Raw genomic sequence first — 20,846 nt, 5'->3', positions numbered from 1 at the left:
TATGCCTTTTCTGTTTTCACTACAGGTTTATTTCTCATTTTAAATAACACACAATACATGGGTTCAGTATAAACTTGATTGTAAATATAAATAATTTTTGGCATAATGTAGGGCAAATCCTGTCACAACACACTGCACCAGCCAAGCTCTGAATTGTTTCTATAGGAATACCTCAGAAAGAGAGACTTGGGGAAGTTTGTAGGGTTGTGAAGAGTGCCTGACACCTGTATGTGGGGCCACAAGGGGCTGATACAAGGTATATAGGGACACTGATAACCGAAACAAGATAAGTCTGATCCTGAGGATTGCTATGATAACAAACATCAGCCGATACTCCATACATGCGGGTATGAAGTATATGGGCATAATAGTTGAGTACATTTAAGTACTGATACAAATTGGGGGTCAAAAGCAAAGTTGTGAATGCATGAAACTTGGCAATGGCCCAAACGAAATGAAGGGAGCTCTGTGATTATGGAACGGTGCGACTGTAACAAAGGCCCCCAGTTTAATCGATTTAAGATGGTAACTGTGCCAATGAAGCATGTATTTTATTGCCCGCATTTATTACCTTCCTCCCACCTCACAAATTTTTTTGCGTACATGTATCATTTTCTTCAGTTAGCTGACTTGGTTGCTTATAACACAGTTGGGTTATATGGCTCCCAACTACCGTGTTATAGCAGGGTCACACTGTACTATTGTCTAAGTTTCAAAACACAAATTCATATGATTTTTTAATCAAATGACGACTTGCGGAAATCAGCCATTGACATGTGCCCAGAAACATATTTTACACATCTCTGCTATAACTTACTTAGGAAAGGGTTAATGGTCAATCAAAACACATGCCTGTGAATGTGCAAGAGGTTGTGTGTCAGTGCAATCGAAATTAACACCAGCTATTTGATAGCTTTATGCCTGGATTTCACATTGAGCTGATATACAACACTGGAAAAAAGAGGCTAAGGCGAGGGAGCATCTCGAATTGCACATCTAAAATATCAAAGGGCAGAGTCATTTTCTATTTCCTATACAGAAGAAGGTGAAGTTTTTGTTTTATTTTTAGGTGACTTAGTCACCCACTTTGCCTGGTAGCATGACCCACGATGAATACATCTCAGGTTGAGCTTTGGTGTATCTCGGTATCGCATCAAATTTGTTTTTGTAACAGAGTCCGAACAGAATGTGTAGTTTTGTGTAGGTATCATTATATAATTTTGCAAGATATGCTGCTCTCATTATTGTACAGCACAATCATTTTGTCAGCATGTTGTAAAGGCAGACCATTTGCTTTGGACATGCATGTACATTATTTTCTACTTTGAGTTAGCTCAAACATTGTTTCGTAAAGAAAATCATGTAACATTTCATCTGTAATATTAAACTGTAGTTATGTCTGTTTTTTTTCATGTTTTTCAATGTGGTTGGTAATGGAATAATATACTGTGTGACCCTGCCATAACGCGCCTCGCAATAACGCGAATTCGCATGTAACGCAGTCATGGCATCACTCACAAAACTTGTATATTCAGTCGCACATGAGAAAATATTTTTTGTTCAAAGTATTTGAAATAGTGTATAAAAAATTACCATTTTGGGGAAGGGATCGTGTATAAATTCGAATATAATACGATTGTGGTGTGGTTCCTGATATTTTAAATACATGTACGTGTATTTTGCTCATACTGGAAAGATATTTGTTTAGGTACAAAAAATAAAATGTAAAATGTTTATTAGCATTTTTGGGGAAGAGTTCGTGTAGGACTTTTATTATAATATGATCGTGGCATAGCTACTGAAATTTAACAATTTCACCAGGTTCTTGAAGCGTTATGCCAAAATAAACATTATTTGAAATGTTACTTATCACTGATCCACGAGTAAAGCCAGTAAGTCGTCTTTGTGATTGTCTTCAATTAATTCTTTATACAATCGTTGCTCAAACAATAGCCAGCATGTGTTTCTTCTTTAACTGCATGCACAACCAAGCAGCAGACAATGCAGTAGTTGATAAAAGATTCTCACAGTTTAATAAACATCAAAAAACGAAAGTCGCCAACATGTTTGCTGGGCTTGGCAGTGTTATTAGATGCAATTAGTTGACCAGTAAATAATGTCTGCTTTATTAGCTGGAAGTTGAAAGGATATGAAATTGTATATGCATTCAGCTTTAAAAAATTTTTTTAGCTCATGACCATTGCAGGCCTATTGCACTTAGTTCTCGGGGTTTTACATGTGTATGGGGTTTGCTTATGAACTTGTTATCAATTTCCTTTTTTTTCTTCAATAAAACCATTTTACCCTTATGGAAAAGCATGTTCACAAACGCAAGTCATTCTCACAAAAAAGCATCAGACAATGTGGTGGTTGATAAATGATTCTCACAATTTAATAAACATAAAAAAACTAAAACTGCCAGCATGTTTGCTGGGCTTGGCGGTGTTATTAGATGCAATCAGTTGACCATTAAATAATGTACGCTTTATTAGCTGGAAATTGAAAGGGTATGAAATTGTGCATGCATTCAGCTAAACTTTTTTTAATAAAAGTGACTTGTGACCATTGCAGGCCTACTGCAATTAGTTTTTCGGGTTTTACATGTGTATGGTGTTTGCTTATAAACTTGTTATTAATTTCCTATTTTTTATCAAAATATTTTACCATTATGGAAAAGCAAGTTCACAAACACAATTTGTTCTCTACACTTTGCACAATGATTAGTATAGTAGTTTTCATGAATAGGCATACAAGTGTTAATTATTGGTAATTTACAATGGATAAATATACATGAAAACATATGAGAAAATTTTAGCAGTATAAATTTTGTATAGACACCGTTCATAGACCCTGGAACGTAATGAGCCGTACATGTGCTTCGTCTTTCTTAACCTAATTTTACTGTTAATTTTTCCCATTGAATGACACATAATACTCTGTGACAAAATTACTGAATAGTTTAAATATGTATGCAGTTTTTGCAATGGAAATACATGTATTATGGATTAACTGCAAGCCTCAATGGTACGACATCAGACAGCAAGTAAACAGTGTTAATACTCTGTTCATGCTGTATATTAGACATTGAATTCAGACACAATGATCTGGGACAAAATTTTTGAATATTGTAAATCTGTGCAATTATTTAATGGAATTACTTGCAATATGGATAAACTGCATGCCACGACGGCACTATAGTAAATGGGTTGATACCCTATTCATCACATACATTAGACATGAATACACATATGTGCCAATGAGTTGTTCTCAGAAAAAGTAAAATACTGCAACACCATGCAATAATGCGACCCCACTTTTAATGCAATCCAATTGTTTAAAACCCAATTATCGCGTTATTGCGGGGTTCCACTGTACATTGACCACATCTAACACTAATACTTGTTGTTCATTGGATAGCAAATATAAGCTCATTGTGATCTGAGATTATTTTTACTTAAAACATTCCTTATTTCAGGCTTTGAGTCATGGCTAAACTTGCATTTTATGTATTTCTTGTGATTGTACAATGTTAAAAATGACTTCAGGATGTACAGGTCTTAAGGGTTAGCAATTAAAAGTGTGGATATTACCTTTATCAATTTACAACATCAGCAAAATTTATTTACACACTATGAATCATTCCTTGAGGACACTGTACCAGTGTGATATAGCTGAAAGATACAGTATCGATGCAGACTAGTTCTTTCTTTCTCACAATGTAGTTTGGTGTCATTATGATTCTCCTGCAAAAGCATCAGTCTACCTTTGGGTCAGCATGATTATTGTGGAGGAGAAAAGTATGTTTGACATGTATTTTAATTGTGGCTGCAGGAATATTGTATAATTGGAATGTACTTGTTAATATTTATTTAGAATTTAGGACACATTTTGTGAGATGCCATAAAAAAAATCAGATCTTGCAACACATTTCATACAGTATAAGGTGTTGTACAAGTGCAGATAAATTGATTTTGTAGGAGCAATGGTTGGTTTTATTTTTTGGACTACTGTCAAGAAATTTAGTTTATCCATTACAAAATTAGTAAGCAACCAGTCTCATTTTCTCAGAACTTTTAAATTTTGTAAAGTTAACAAATTGTGTAATTATTCCAGTTTCAGGCCAGACAAAAGGTAGTTTTCAGTGAGCACAGAAGGCAGTTAACCTCGGTTGAACTATGTATTGAGACATTTTCAAAATGGTGGACTAATGCAAACTGTGATAGCATTGTGGAAATGTTCTTTTTAAAATAATTTTTGTCCACAACTTTTAAATTTTACTTTTCATCATAAAATACAAAAATGACATGAACATCGCCCATAAAAAGATCGCTCAGTAGAATTATCAACACCGCCCACAAACAGCTTGTGCAGTAGAATTATCATTACTGCTCACAAACAGCTTGTGCAGTAGAATCATCAATACTGCTCACAAACAGCTTGTGCAGTAGAATCATCAATACTGCTCACAAACAGCTTGTGTAGTAGAATTATCAACATCCACAAACAGCTTGCGCAGTAGAATTATCAACATCCACAAACAGCTTGCGCAGTAGAATTATCAACATCCACAAACAGCTTGCACAGCAACAGGTTGCTCAGAAGAATTATCAACACCACCCATAAACAGATTACTCAGTAGAATTATCATCCAACACCACACATATAATCTAACACCATACACTTGCAGCCAATCAATCAACACCAAGTACTAACAGTCAATTCATTGGAATTATTAGCTTAATGCCTCACAATTTAGTATAAATTAAAATTTTACAAGTTCTAAGCATAGTATTGAAGCATCACTTTGGGTAACAAAATATTACAAAAAAATGGTGGTGAAATGCATTTTTTTTATTTCGTACAGTTCACACATGTATAATATGCAATCAAACGTAAGAAAATAGCAAAAGACTCCACATGGAAATTTTTTTTTATGAATATGTTTGAATTCATGTCATGTACAAGGTTATGTGATGCACATTAACAGCAGGTAATAGGACATACAATGTGAGAAGAATACATCAAGGCATATAGCAATGTTCAGCAGGCTATGGAATGACTACTAGCCAGCTGGCAAATGTTTGCATTTGTACCAAAATACTAAGCTCATGCAGAAATATTTGGGTGGGGAGTGGGATAAATTTATTTATTTGTACCAGGGAAAAGGCTTGAGTGTTCAATTTGTATAACAATTTGCAGAAAGCCTATTAATCAAACTTTATCACAAATAAACATTTTGGGACCATGACAAACTTGAACAATTTACACAAGGCATGAGAAAACAACAAAAAACAAAGAAACTTGCATCTCTTCAACCTATCATCACAAAAAAATTGGATTTGAAAAATTAAGCAGGTGTTGATTAATTTTTTAGATTGATGTGGAATGTAAAACAAATTAAATTAGCTACTAAATAATTAACAGAGGATGGACAAATGATAATCCAGTATCTGTCTACTTTTCACTGATGATGTCAGACCTGAATGTGTACCATTTATACTCGCATGGATCCAATAAAGTAAATCATGACCTGCCATTGTATACTACATGGGCAGATCAGGTTTTATGTTCTACTGATTAGACCTGACAAACTGCATGGATCTAGCAGATCATATGCAATGTCAGATTTAGGCTTATGCTTTTTGCAGTTACCATATATATTCACATATAGCAAACTACACAGAACACAATCTGCTATTGCATAATGTTCTGGTAGATCTAGGTCAATGCAGTCTGTTGAGAGTAATCAGTAGAACAAACAATAAATACTCTAATCTGCCCATGCATTGTGTGAGGGCAGATCAGGGCCTATTTGCAGTTGGATTTGACTGAAATGCAAGTATATACAGTATGACTGACTTGAATGCGTGTATGTACAAATATGACATGCACCCAAGAAGAACATGGCCCTGGCCCTGTTGTTACATAATGTTTTGGCAGACAGTGACTACACTTGGAAGTATGCTGTACACAGATATGCTATATGCCAAAAGGTCAAGTAATAGATGAATATTCCTTGATCCTATGAAGGTTTAAATTCTACCAGGAAAATAAGTTGGCATACTGATTTATGCAAAAAATATACTACAGCTTAATATGGAAATAATCAAAGCCCTTAAAAAATAAAAGTATCAAAGGAGAGCTAACTTTAAAGGAGTGAAGTTGTAATAATTTCAGTGAAGATTATTTTAAAGAAAGTTAAACCTGTCAAACAAAATCTGATTAATTTTAGAATACAAGGTACATGTAGATGAACAGCAACTTGTGCAGGAGAAATTAATACAGTGTGACCATGAAGATCAAGTCAGTTGGAGCACTAGTCCAGTTTTACTGAAAACCTTGTGATACCTTGGCGTACATTAATTTGATTAAAATTTTGCTAGCTAGTACAAAAAACAAAGATAATTAAAAAAAGTTCTATTATTTAAACTTGACGACAAAATACCCAACTTTTCAACCTTGGAGCTACAGCTAAAATTTCATGTTTAGAAACTTTTAGGAAATGCATGGCAAGAGAAAGAAAAATTGACTCATTTGGTCCCACTGCAGTAGTACAATGTTTTATAGTGCAAAATTACATGTTTCAGTCTTCAATACAGGCTTAAGAACTTCTTGATTATTCTAAATTATTTAACAGCCTTGCTACAGAGTAAAAATGATTTTGGTGAAAATTAATTTCAGTCATCAACCTTCAACAAAAGTAGCATGGTTCAATTTTCCAGCTTTTTGGAAATGTGAAAATCTCTAGTAAATTGTCTTGAACGAGAAGAAAATGTTTTGAAAAATACTTTGATAGAGAAATTGACAACTTACCATCAGAAAAACTCCAGACAGCCAACGGTAGACAGCTTTTTAATTTCATGAACATGTACCTTGGTTCTAAGTACACAATTTAGCTGGTAAGATTAGCAGTTGTGGTTACTTTAAAGACTTTCCTAAAATAAATCTGGACATCTTGGCTATTGTCATACTCACTTTTTCTCTCGTGTTTTTTTTTAAAGAACAAAATTCACCTGATTATATCTCCCCTTAGTCATAAATTTTTCTCCATTACAAACTCCCCAACACAACTAAAACGATAATATCGGGTAATTAATGATCTGTCCTAATAAATCTACAATAAGGTTTGTTTTCAATGGGTTTTTCCAGAATTTTATCATCAAGTGAGATCAGAGTGATTCTTAGTTAACCAAGAATAAATTTAAATTGAAATTATTTACTTTTCCTCTCACACAAGACATGTTCCAGAGCAAAATATGCCTTATGATAGTCTTGTTAAGGAAGAGAAAAAGAAAATTCAGATCCAGATATCACAAACAAATTCTCTGAAATCTGTGATAAATATTCATTCCATGGTATGGATACAAATCAGTGAATTACATCCAAGATCTGACAGACTTTTCAAACTGAACTAGTCAACACAATTGACCAGCATTATCATTTTAACTACAGACTGCTACATTATATCTTGAAAGTATCTATGTATTATATAAATACTGTGCAAAATTTACAAATATCTATAATACACTTTACATTTTTATTTTTGTACCTAGATTTGTTTATATAGTTACAGAGTAACTGCAGCTATTATGACCACTGCAGCCTAGGAAGTAGAATTACAAACTATTAACAGCATCTTCTTTAATGTTTAAAAATATATCCAATTACTGTACAATTTTCATTTACATTCAAAGTTAACAAAAATTATGGTTCTTGGCACTTCTTTTAAAAACAAAACAAAAATAAGGCATAGCAGTCATCTTAACAGAACATCTTCAGAAAGACTTGCAAGTATATTTAATCAATAGTTTCCAGGGAACAAGTTGATTTAAACAACTGATTTAAACAAGTGGTAACTACACCATAAACAAAAACGATTTTCATGTGCGATCTTACATTTGCATGTGTGTGATGTGAATACAAATTAAGTGACAAAAATCAATCCCAGTACAACCACTTCAGTCTGTTGCAAAACAGAAAAACCCAGTTTCTTAAGGAAAATGGGTGCAGATTTTTTCATGATATAATCATTAACAGTAATCATAAAGCATAAAACTCTATAATGCACTTCCAGACAGATCACCGTTTTTCTCTTAAAAACACCTCAGTAAACGTGAGGTTATTGAAAAGTCAGCAACATTCATAACATAATGTAAAATATAAACTATTCATCAGTTTACAATTTTTAAATGTGTTGCTAACTGCATAACTCGTGAAAAAGTCATTTGAAGAATAAAATATTATATACGATATTTAGGGGCAAAGTGTCACATAAACACATTTACATGCAAAATGAAACATGCATGCCTATGCACATAAAACACACAGGGAACCACACAAAACGCTTGCACTCAAAACACTCATGAACATACACTCTGTGTCCCAATGTAACTGTAATAATTGTGATTGTTTATATATAACTGTTTGAATTGGTTGGGATCATGATCAGCAAATCCTTGGAGTCTGAGGTGGGAGAGTGGACAAAAGTTCTCACCTTCACAGATCACTGCCATCTCACTTCTGTTTGAGTTTAATCTTGGCTTGGTCAATTAGAGTATGTGAGAAGGCTTGCCAGTAGTTCCCTGTGGGCTGGTGGTTTGTCCAAGGGTTTTCCTGTGTCCTTCCTCAAACAAACATACTGGCTGCCTTATACAAAGCCTAACGTATGCTGAAAATGACATTAAACCCACAAGGCAATGTCTGCCAATGCCCTTTTGTTGATACTTTAGAAACAAGTCTGTTTTACAATGCATTCCAGGTTAGTTTCACTAACATACATGACTCATTCCAATAATGCTGCGCACAAAGATTATCATTTAATATTAAGCAGCAGTACCTATTTAATGAGGTCAAGAACTCTACAGTACAAATATAAGTGCAAAACAAGCAAATTCTGAACTTTTGTTCTCTAACCTAGTGTGGTGAGATCATCAAGACAATGACAACATTTGTCTATGACCCTCATGACAGATCTGCTAGTCAAAGGGCACTAGAGTAAAAGTGCAGAAAAGAGGAAGAAACTAATCAGTGACCTTGACACAGCCTTCACTGTGATACACAAGAAGACAGGCCACAAGTTGTACAACAGATGGGAAATACTACTGAAACCTAAAATTACTGACCTTTGACCTTGCCCTTGAAACTAAAACCCCAAATTGGTACATGACAAATATAAAAGGTTTCATATTTTGATCTCCTTTGGCTCAAATTTTATTGAATGGAAAGGAAATTATGAAGGCAAACTGACTGACCTTGCAGATATGTATCCAACACACTGGTAATGCTGATGTACATGTTACATATCCTTTCTAAAATGGGCTCTAAATTATAGAAAGGAAAGTGTATTATAAGACTTACAATACTGACCCATGACTTGGACAATGAGACCCCTCTTTGGTATTGAAGATACTTTATAATGATAATGAATACAATTATATTGGGTTTCATCCCAAAAGATGTGAGGGCTCCAAAGTACAGTGCTGAAAGGTAAGTATAATGGAAAACTTAAAATACTGACCCATGACCCTGACTTTGAAGATATGATCACAAATGTTGTTGTTGTAGGGTTTAACGCCATTTTTCAGCATAAGATAAGCTATACAAGGCCGCCAGTATTATTGGTGGAGGAAGAAACCGTGAAAACCCCGGAAAGAACCACCGACCCACGAGAAGCTACTGGCAAGCTTCCTCACATACCCACATTGGGCGAACCCGAGACTTGAACCCACACAGAGGTGAGATGGCAGTAATCTGTGATGGTGAGTGCTTTAGACCACTCGGCGATCACAAATGTAGTACATAACATAGCTTATAATGATGATATTTAAGTATACCAAGTTTCATTCCTTAATTTCTAACAGCTCTTAAGTTAAAGATTAGAAATGACAAAGTGATGGAAAAATTCAGATGTTAAGTAATCCTGACTCTGGCCTTGAAGATTTGATCCCAAATGTCGTACACAACACACTTTCTAATAATGATGAAGTATACCAAGTCCCATTCTTTATTTCCAAACATTTCTTAAAGTTGCTGAGTGGATGAAAAGTTTTAGGGCCAACTTATAATACAGAGCTGTGACCCTGAAGATACGACCCCCAATGTGGTTCAAAACATACCTTCTCATGATATATATATATATATAAATATGCCAAGTTTCATCTCTTAATCTCGTATGGCCTCAATGTTACTAAGCAGAAAACAATGGGAAAACTTATAAATGAATGACACATAATAAGTTGTACATGGTACTCTTCTTCCAATTTATTGACGACCATGACCTTTTGAATTGACACCGACAAGCTTCTTCCTTACCACAAATGCAAGCTATGTGCAAAATTTGGTAACAGTACATGATAGTGAACATGTTATTGTAAGGAAATGAAATTGAGAACAGGCAAAAGGATATCACACCATGATAAGCTCAACCTTGTAAAGGGCACACAAAAATCTTTTTACTTGTACATAACATAGCTCAGTTATTCACCATGTACTTTGCTCATGACTGAAACAATGTACAGTATTCAATAATAATAGGAGTGGAGTACATTCTGACAGAGTAGAGATGACGCATACTAAACAAGAGACCACCTGATAGTGAAGCCGTTTTATTTACCTAAGAAAAATATTTCAACATAAGTGTTTAATCTAAGGTCTACATGGATGTGTGTGTGTGTATGTATGTGTATACAGAGGGAGAGAGAGAGATGCACATGGATACCAAAGTGATAATTTTGTTCAGCTTCTGAATCAGAGGCCATGACAAAATTCTGTGAACAATGAAATCTGATTAAATTGTGAACCAAATGAGCCAGTGTATTATGCAATAGCAGATCTCGGTCAGTGCAATATGCAGTTGGACTTATTAGTTGTTGTTGTTGTAGTGTTTTACGCCATTTTTCAGAACACGATAGGCTATACATGGCGGCCAGTATTATACATGGCGGCCAGTATTATTGGTGGAGGAAGAACCCCGACAACCCCCCCCCCCCGAAAGAACCACTGACCCACGAGAAGCTACTGGCAAGCTTTCTCACATACCCACATTGGCCAAATCTGAGACTCGAATCCACGCAGACAGAGGTGAGATGGCAGTGATCTGTAACAGAGAGCACTTTAGACCACTCGGGGTCCCAACTTATTAGTGAATGAATATATATATATATGGTAGGTCATATCATCTTTGATGCAGTCCCCACAAATTTAGGAAAGCTTGTAACAAAGAAAAATGTCTGAATCTTGATACAAATAGTTGGTTCATTTACTATAGCAACAATTACATTTGATGGAAGAAAATATGCATAGTGAGAGACCCCCGTCAGCAAAACAACCAGAGTACTGTGAATGGCACACTACATGTCCACCATGTGTCCAGTGGAAGTAAATGAAATTTATTTGCTGAAACCATTTTTCTTCTTTTAGTCACAATGACTTTGGTTGGTGTATGACACAAAGTATGATCCAGATCTGTATTATATTAGGCAGAAACCATTTTTCTTTGTTTAGTTTGTGAAAAATGTGCATTTTAAATTACAACAAATTCTCACTATGTTCTGATCCATGCTCAGTAAGCATAAACATTTAATGACTGATAGGATTCAATTAACATGATGGCAACAACAACTAATGCAGGAATTTATACTGCATCTACATTATGTAAGGTGGAGAGTCAGTTGCTGAAAAAGATTATAAAACATTACCTGCTGGTCTCTGCTAAAGAAAAAACAAAGGTAGCTTTGGTTGGTGGGAAGAAGAGAATATACTGTTCAAAAATTAAGTTTATACCTCAGTCCCCAGTAAAATAAAATTCTCTACAAATTTCTAGCTAAAAGAAAGCTTTTTATTCAGCTGGAGACAACAGTAGGCATAAATTTGTTTTCTTAACAAATCAATTCGATACCAGAATCATACAGCAACAACACGGAGTACTTTGAAAATTTGGGTACAAGCTGGATCCAACTGCAAACAACGGATCAGCCACTACATAATGTGCCCACATATTGTTTATTCTACTGACCAGCCCTAACAAACCACATAGACCCAGATCTGCTGGTGCATTTAAGGTCAATCACAGGTCTTTTGATTTGAATTACCATGTTTATCAAAGCAAATAGCACACCCCACCATAAACACTATACAGAAGAGATCTGATATTATATGGTGGACAAGCTCACAAAGGCCCATGCTGTTTGCTTGAGAGCACAAGTAACAAAACCAGAAAGACCCTCATCTGCCAGCATCTTGGTTTGACACCAGATCTATGTCAATGTTGCTTGCATTATACAGCAGAATACTATATTTAGAAACAGATGGCCACCCTATCAGAATGTGAGCCTACAAGTAATTTGTCCACCTGAAATTGTCTTATTTTGTCAGCATTGTGCAACTGATTTTTCTTATTTCCATTAACTTGGTGCATCTATTGTCATTTCTTTTCATTCAGATTGTCATTAACACAGGAAAAATGACATACAGATCTACTAGAAATAAGGATCCAGGTGTACAGGTACTGGCTCTGTTATGGTGCACATGAATGATGTTCCAATAACACAAACTGAGCACAGTTCCTATTAATAGAATGAACTAATCAGATACATATATATCATTAATAGCTACAATATGTAGTTAATGATAAAAACAAGTGTATCACCAGTGGATACACAATGTAGCACTGATGATAAATACACATGTATAATCAACTGTACAAAATGTAACATCTGTAATACACACTGAACGTCAATGGGAACACAATGAAACATTCATAATAAATACATGTGTATCATCAATGGGTACACAATGTAGCACTGATGATAAATAGACATATATAATCAACTGGTACAAAATGTAACATTTGTAATACATTGTATATACACACTTAACATCAATGGGAACACAATGAAACATTCATAATAAATACGTGTATCATCAATGGGTACAAAATGCAGCATTCATAATAAATACATGTGTATCATCAGTGGGTACAAAATGTAGCATTCATAGTAAGTAAGCATGTATCATCAACTGGTACCAAAAAAAGCAGCATAGTTAGAATTGTAGTATCTATCAGTAGATGGTTAAAAGTGCTGAAAGTAAATTTGACTGATGCAAGTTTCATGTTTTAATACATCATAATAAATAAGTTGAAAATAACTTGCTGACAATACAGAGCAATAAAAAAGGATATTTAGCTTAACTGTATGTGTGTACATCACACACACACACACACACATATATATATATATATATATATATATATATATATATATATATATATATATATATATATATATATATATATAAAATACTGATTTGCATATTTTGAGCTTTACTAATGTGTATGAAGCAATCCTTTCTTCAAATATAAATGGTTTACTTTTCTAAATAAAACTGAAATGTTTTCTGCAAACACTGAGTGGATGACATATATGACATGAGAGAACAAGATGTCAGAACATTCAAAAGCTTTCTACCCTTTAATATAACTGGAGCAATTAATATCATATATACTCATATATAATGTTGAATACAACTGCCAGCAACATAGACCCTGAATTGCCATTATATAATGTGCAAGTAGATCAGGATCTATGTTGTTTTGTTCTACTGATTACTCCTAACATAGATCCAGGTCTGCCAGCACATTATGCAACAGCTGATGCTAGTCTATATGCAGTCTGCAGTTGGATTCGACTCACAAACAAGTACATATGGTAAATGAATGATGGGGATATAAAATTAAAGGTTGAAAATGTTAAATGTTCTTTTTATGCTGAATTTATTTATGCTACTTGATGAATGCAAAGAAGATGTACCATCACCTGGGGAATGTTTAAAAAAATATTTTTGATGCAACACAATTTATGAGATTTTTACAATTACTGAATCTAAGAACAATAGTACTCAAATCATGATAGAAATGGTTGCTATTTATTATTACTACAACTACTAGAACAGACAAACCTGTCAAAGTGGTAACCTCAATATAAATCAGTTTAGAAAGGTTCAAGTATGATTCATAAGTCGATAACTGTGTTTAAGGGGCACCCACTTATTAAGGCCACTTTCTGTTGACCTTTACAGACAGGTGTGACTGTACTGTTATTATGAGTATTAGTAGTTATTACTATGTATGTAATGCTAAATATGTGTACTTCAGTTGTGTAATTAAAAAATGATGTTGGTCCTTAAGTGTGTGTGCGTGCACACGTTTCATTTTTAGTCTGGCTTGGACTTGAAATATTAACATTATCTCAGGAAATGACAAACTAATTTACCTCTCTGACCCATAACATGTCAATAGAGAATCTAGTTCTTTTATGGGGGTTTTCCAACATTAAATTTGGCAAATTAATCAGTGTCTAAAATATATATATTATGTTTCATCAAAGCTTTTCAAGTGGATGACATCAACAAAACTTTTTTTCCCTTGCTAAACGTTCATGAAACAAATGTATTTGTCACAGTATTTTCCATCACTTGAATTCCCATTGCTTCTTATTCTTCTAGGATAAAAGTTTGGTTCTTTAAATAATAGGAATACTGAAACATTACAGAATTTGATTTAACACATGGTTGTGTCATCAATAGTGATTCTGTACAAAATCTAATGTCTTCACTTATATTATCTTCTATTAATTGTAACCTACAATCCTCCTTCATAAGCAAATATTGCACTAACAAAAAACATGAAATGCTAAATCAAGCAGAAGTAATCGATCTTATGCACATTGCTCCACTTTATATAAATTTTCTGCTCCAAAGTTAGTGTTTTACGCCATACCTTGAGATGAAAGGATTTCAACTAGGAACACTATTACCATTACACTAAATTTGAGCTAGATCTAGTCACACACATTTTCTCATAAACAGTTTAATTCACATGATATTTACAGCTACCATTTTATCATATGGAAGCCCATCACCATCACTACTCTTTTCAATGTGACCGAAGCAAGATCATATCAGCTATCATATCAATGGACACTTGATGTATTGTGAGAGTTGTTATCACATTAATGCTAAGTGAACACATGATGTAATGTGACAGAATGACTGAGTAGTTAACTGTTGTCTCATCAATGTGAAGTAGACTTGTGATGTAATGTGACAGAATGATCGAGTAGTTATCACATCAATGCTAAGTGAACATATGATGTAATGTGACAGAGTGACTGAGTAGTTATCACATCAATGTAAAGTAAACTCATGATGTAATGTGACAGTGAAAACTGATCATAGCCCAACAAGTAGTTAACTGTCAAAACAAACCAAGCTTCATAAATCTTTGTACAATTTGACTGATTCTATGCCAAGCTGCATGGGAGGCAAATTCGTGCATGTCAGGTTATGATGTCCGTTATATATAACTTAATTTATATAAAAATCACAGTTTTGTGTAAGACAGGTGTCCACTATATAAAGGACATTTAAAGAAGGAGTTTAACTGGGTTTCTGACAGCATCCATTATTAAGAGGTATCTGGCATGTGGAAGTGTCCACTATGGCAGGTTACACTGTGATGTAATGTGCCCAATGTTTTAGGATATAAAAGTATAAATGTGAAAAATATTGATTCTTCCATCACTGGTCCCCAATGCATCCAAAGTATCATCACAGTGGAGGTACATCCACTTTGCATGCAACTGAAGTTAGTCAATGAATATAACCTATGAGTGGTCAATTGAAACTCTGCCAAGTGAAGCAATGATTTTACAACGGAATGCATCAAACCCAAAGCAGTTAAATATATAGCAAGAATCAAAATACAGACTTCATGCTTGGTCAAAAAAAGTAGTTTAATCTTTATCTTTTGAAACACGAAAAAATCCAAGATAAAATATGCAGAAAAATAGCAACATTCCGATAAAACTGGACCCACAAGTGTCACAAACATGTCACTTTCATGAAATAATAGCATACAAAATATGGGAACAATTGGTTAACAATGACACTTTGTAAAGAACTTCACCTGTATCAAAAGGCTGACTAGAAATATAAACTTTTCTGCAGCTAAACTTACAGCAATACACTGTCCAATCATTACCATACGTACTTGCTTATAAGTTGAGCCCAAATGCAAACAATACATACCCTGTTCTGCCATTACAGAAAGCGCAGGCTGATCAGGGTCTGAGCTGTCTGTTCTACTTATTACTTCTAAAAATCTTGCACAGATCTTAATCTGCCAGCATATTATGCAATGACAGATCTGGGTCTAGGCAGTCAACTTAAAAGTATTCACTAACTACTGATATAAAGACAAGGGAAATTAAAAAAATGAATGGAAATAGCAAAACCGAAATTTAAAACAAATTCAGATCTTGCCAAGAAAATATATCCTACAGTAAGCCAATAATGTCAACTTTAGTAACCAATGTACATAAAATCAGTATTTGAGAATTTTGTAATCCCTGCAAAACATGAAACCATTGGGTAAAATTGGATAAACCCAGATCTGTTGTCAGGTACTGCACAAGTGAATCAGAGTTAAGGCACAATTTCAATTGGAGTTAGGACTCTTCAAGATCAATTAGTTGTAAAGTGTATCAACAGGTGAAATTCTTTGTGAAATGCCTTGGGTTAGTAACTTTACTGATCTCATAACCAACCTTATACAGAAGAAAAAAATCCAATAACCGAGTCAAAGCCGGTATCTGAAGATAACACTTCACGCTCTATATAACAGTACATAATAATAAGTATATACATATAGTAACAATTCAAATGTCTACATCCTGTTTTATTCAACTCAAATGATGCTGCATGAAAACAGATTTCAAGCTCATCTTATTAATGTACTATACAACAAAATAACTACTTTATTTACTTTTAAGATCAGTCTAGCTGCAAACAACACAGACACAAATGTTCTCGTGCATTATGTAATGGAAAATCAGGGTCCATGTTGTTTGTTCAACTGATTACTTGCAATAAACTACATAGACCCAGATCATCCAGCTCAATATACAATAGAAGATATGGGTCCATGCAGTTTACAGTTGGACTTGACTTATAAGAAGGTATATATTGTATGCTTGCTATAACAGTTCTGGCCCCAATGTTACCAATACAAGTCATAAAGTTAAGTCTAGACTTAAAATATTTGATTGGTCAGTTTTAAGTCAGACTTAAATTTCAGCCAATCAGATTGCTAGATTCAATAAAAATTTTAATCCAAAGTTGTATTTATGAAATCATGTCTACATACATACAGATCCCTCTCTCCATTTTCATCTTTTGTAATCAGTTTTGTCTGTCCCAGTAAAGTAGATTAACATACTGACCATGCAAAAAATATTTTCAAAGCTGCAGCTATTAGGAACAATCTACTTAATTCTAATAACTGTATGACCTTTGGAGTGAGAGAAGAGCTGTATACAAGCTTGATATACATATCCCAAGCAAAATGCAACACACCCATCTCTGAAAGATACTGCTACAGAAGAGTATGAACTTATGACCAGGAACTGAAGTAACTTGAAAACTTCATGTTTTTTAACACATATATTCAAATAAAAAAAATCATTTCCATAACATTTGATTTTTCACTTGATTCTGTTGTAATTTCGATTGATAATGGAACATTAAGAAAATATTGCACAACTTTCTAAAAATCACCATTTTGTAACCTAACTTCATTATCCACAGCTGGAACTATAGTCAAAGAACTGACATGATGGTTCTCTGTTACATTCTGGAAGGGTATGCCTATTTTTTGCAATCTTTGACATAAAGGATATTATAAAAACAAAAATCAAATCTCTTGTTACAAGTGAAACAAATCGTGTTTATTTTATAGCATACTACATGTATCACTGACCCAAACAGCTTTCTGCTATCACAACTGAAATTACAGAGCTATAAAATATCACAATTTACATATTTTCAAATGCAAGTTCTTTTTCCCTTTTTCTTCTCTACAAAAGAAAATCAAAGATTCAACAGAAGCCATTGTTTAACTGTACATTTTGTTCTTTATTAAAGTCTTTTTGTAATTACTAGTATGTAAATGTGGGTACAATGTGCTGATGTGGACCCAGACTGACTGTCACATGCTGTACCACAGGATCTGACAGGTCTGCTAAACTGTGTAGTCACTCACAGGTATACAGCTGGACCTGCTGGTGTAGCATTCAACATTCACAGGAATGCCTAGTTTGCTGATAAAGATATATGACATGAATCTAGAGACAATCTGAATGACTTCCTTTACATCAAGATATATTAGCAAAAGAATCAAATGGTACAAATTAGACCTTTCCATTGAACTTAAGGTGGAAATTTAGTGCATATCCCTCCAAAGTTCCACAAGCTGGTGGGGAGTGGTACAAAAACATGGATTCTGCTCAAGAAACCAATACCCTACTGGGTGATCAAAATAGCTTACAGAAGTGTTTATCTGACAGAGTCTATCAAGAAACAATTGTCTTACTTTGTGAACAAATAACTAAAATTGAAGAAACTTGTTTAATAATACAATATATCACTCCTTGGAAGCAGCCCAGGAAATGTAGTTGTCAAACTATTTGAACATTAGAATTAAACTCAGACTTCTACTTAACAATTAAAAATAGAACTTAAAGTTGCTCGATCTTACCAAAAATTTTGCAGTTATTATAAAAGATCAAAATTTCTGAAATCTGAGTACAAGTCCAAACTTTTGTGCTCAGATAGTTTCATGACAATAGGTCCAGAGCACAGAGTTCCTCATCATGTTGTAAAAGCCAAATATTCTATTTGATCACAAAACATCAAAATTTGCATCATTCCATGAGGTTGCAATGTGATCTTCCTAACAAGCACATTTTTCACAACTAAAACTAAATGCTCAGCATACTATAAAATAATGTGATAAAACTGACAATGTATGAAAACAGATCTGCATAACAATGAAGTATCTTACATGGATAATCCTGCCTGAGTGATAATATTATGACTGTCATCTTTTAAGCAATTTTCAGTCCGAGTGATTATTAATCTATGTAATATAGGCACTTACCATGGCAATTATCAACATAATCATTATCAGAATTATTAACATCATCAAAAATTAGTATGATGGTGAAGGAAAATAACTACATATGCTATTTTTGCATTAAAACTATGTCTCAAAGGGGTGTATAATTTTTTAAGTTATTAGGTGTTAAATTATCAGAACCCTGTATGTCTGCAGAATGCAAGGCATCTTGCAATCCATGCAACGATCTATTACCCCTGTATCTCTGCACAATGCAGTCTCTTCTGCAAGCTGTGTAATGATCTATTATGCAACGTCTGAGATGTAAAACTTTCACAGAATTCAACACAAGAATAGGGAAAGGTGAGTTACATGTCTCACCACGTTTACATAGAGTATTGAGATTGTTACTGAACTTGATGACTGCCACCAGATCTGGTAGATTTTACAATAATATTAGAAATATTTTTTTATTCAATACATGTAAATGTTGAGCGCTGTTCTTGGTCCATTAATAAACACACTGATGTATTTTAATCATTAACATCATCTGTATTACCTCTGTGTTGATACCATAATTATACAAAAGCATATCTTAGGCAGATACTGTTCTGCATAATTTGTTGGCAGATTCAGCCCTCAGTTGGCCTTACAATTCTGAAGATTTGAAAAGATGTCTTTCTTCAAAGGGATTCCCACATCAGTAGCAATATATGTTGGTTTTAACCCTAACTAGTACTAGATGCTGTTCCTTCTGTGATCTTGTCCCAATTGGCACCATATGTCAGCTCTGAGGGCGTACTGAAGTCTGTATCATCAAAACTGAACAAATCCAATACTTCTTGTTGAGTCCTAGGGGTCAAAATGGGATCAGAGGGAAAGGACACTGGGGCATTCCCACTCAAAGGAGTCATCCCAGTACTGGGCATAATAACATCAAACCAGTCTGGAACATCTATTTGCATATTTGAGTTTTCACCAGTGTCTGATAGACCTAGTGCTGTGAGATCTGGCTCTGAGCCATAGAATGACTTCATAGAACTACTTAAATGTGATGTTGGAAACTCCAGTAATGATCTCTCATTAATAAAATGTTGCTTGAAATCAAAATCTGTCGTTATGCTTGATGTGTCAGTTAAATCTAATCCAGAGAATGTTGGATCTGAGGTCCAGTCCATAGAATTCAAATCTTGTCCTAACATATCATTGATATCTAAGAAGTCTGTATTTGTTTCCACTGGTGGTGGTGAACTTGCTGGCTCTGTAAAACTGGGTGGTGAGAGTGGCTCCTGTTTGAAAGTTTGAGGAACACTGCTAAGTGGTTCCTGAACACTTGTTGGATTTTCCACAGTATTATTGTCACTGATGGCGGCTGTGGAGAAAGCTGTAACAAGCTGAAGAGTTCCTGCAGAGGACATAAAATTCTCAACTGGCATGGTCCCTGCCTGAGCAATCGAGATTGTGGATACTGTGTCAGTCTGTACTGTTGTTTTTGGAGTTGGAGGTGGCTCCTGTGCTGCACTGGGTGGCAACTCTGAAACAAAGGTCAAAGAACGGATATGAATAATATGCAAATGTTAAATGTGTCAGTTTTTCACTATCAAACCAAAACAAACCCCATTTTATCATGAGAGAAATTTGTGCATAAAAAGATGAGCATGGAAGTCCCTCTAATAAAAAAGTCTACTACAAAATATTTAAATATCAAAGCTTGTCTTTCTAACCTATGACATAAAGAACCAAACCAAAAATATATGTGTGCTGAATAAACCTTAATATGCCTAAATAAGGTCTTTTAAAAATGCACCGAGGTTCAGGGATACTTCTTTCCATTGGTCTTGCAGTTAAAATATGAATCTTTTACAAGAAGTATATTTCAACAATGCTCCATTTA

General features: G+C 34.4%; 1 protein-coding gene across 4 annotated transcripts in view; it reads right to left on the bottom strand.

The window, feature by feature from the left end:
• Positions 1–4,836: 4,836 nt before the first annotated feature.
• The window catches only part of LOC149803241 (uncharacterized), a 269,706-nt gene continuing 253,696 nt past the window's right edge, over positions 4,837–20,846 (bottom strand). For all 4 annotated transcript variants that reach the window (XM_089952882.1, XM_089952884.1, XM_089952881.1 and 1 more), the window contains one exon: positions 4,837–20,486. In XM_089952882.1, the coding sequence (XP_089809008.1) occupies positions 19,681–20,486 (806 nt within the window). In that variant the 3' untranslated portion in view covers positions 4,837–19,680. The remainder of the gene's footprint in view (positions 20,487–20,846) is intronic.

This window comes from Sinohyriopsis cumingii, chromosome 3 (assembly GCF_028554795.1).
Source record: "Sinohyriopsis cumingii isolate HCF-2022 chromosome 3, ASM2855479v2, whole genome shotgun sequence".
Lineage (NCBI taxonomy): Eukaryota > Metazoa > Mollusca > Bivalvia > Unionida > Unionidae > Sinohyriopsis > Sinohyriopsis cumingii.
The sequence above is the reverse complement of the archived record's forward strand: the minus strand, read 5'-3'. Positions and strand labels throughout refer to the sequence as shown.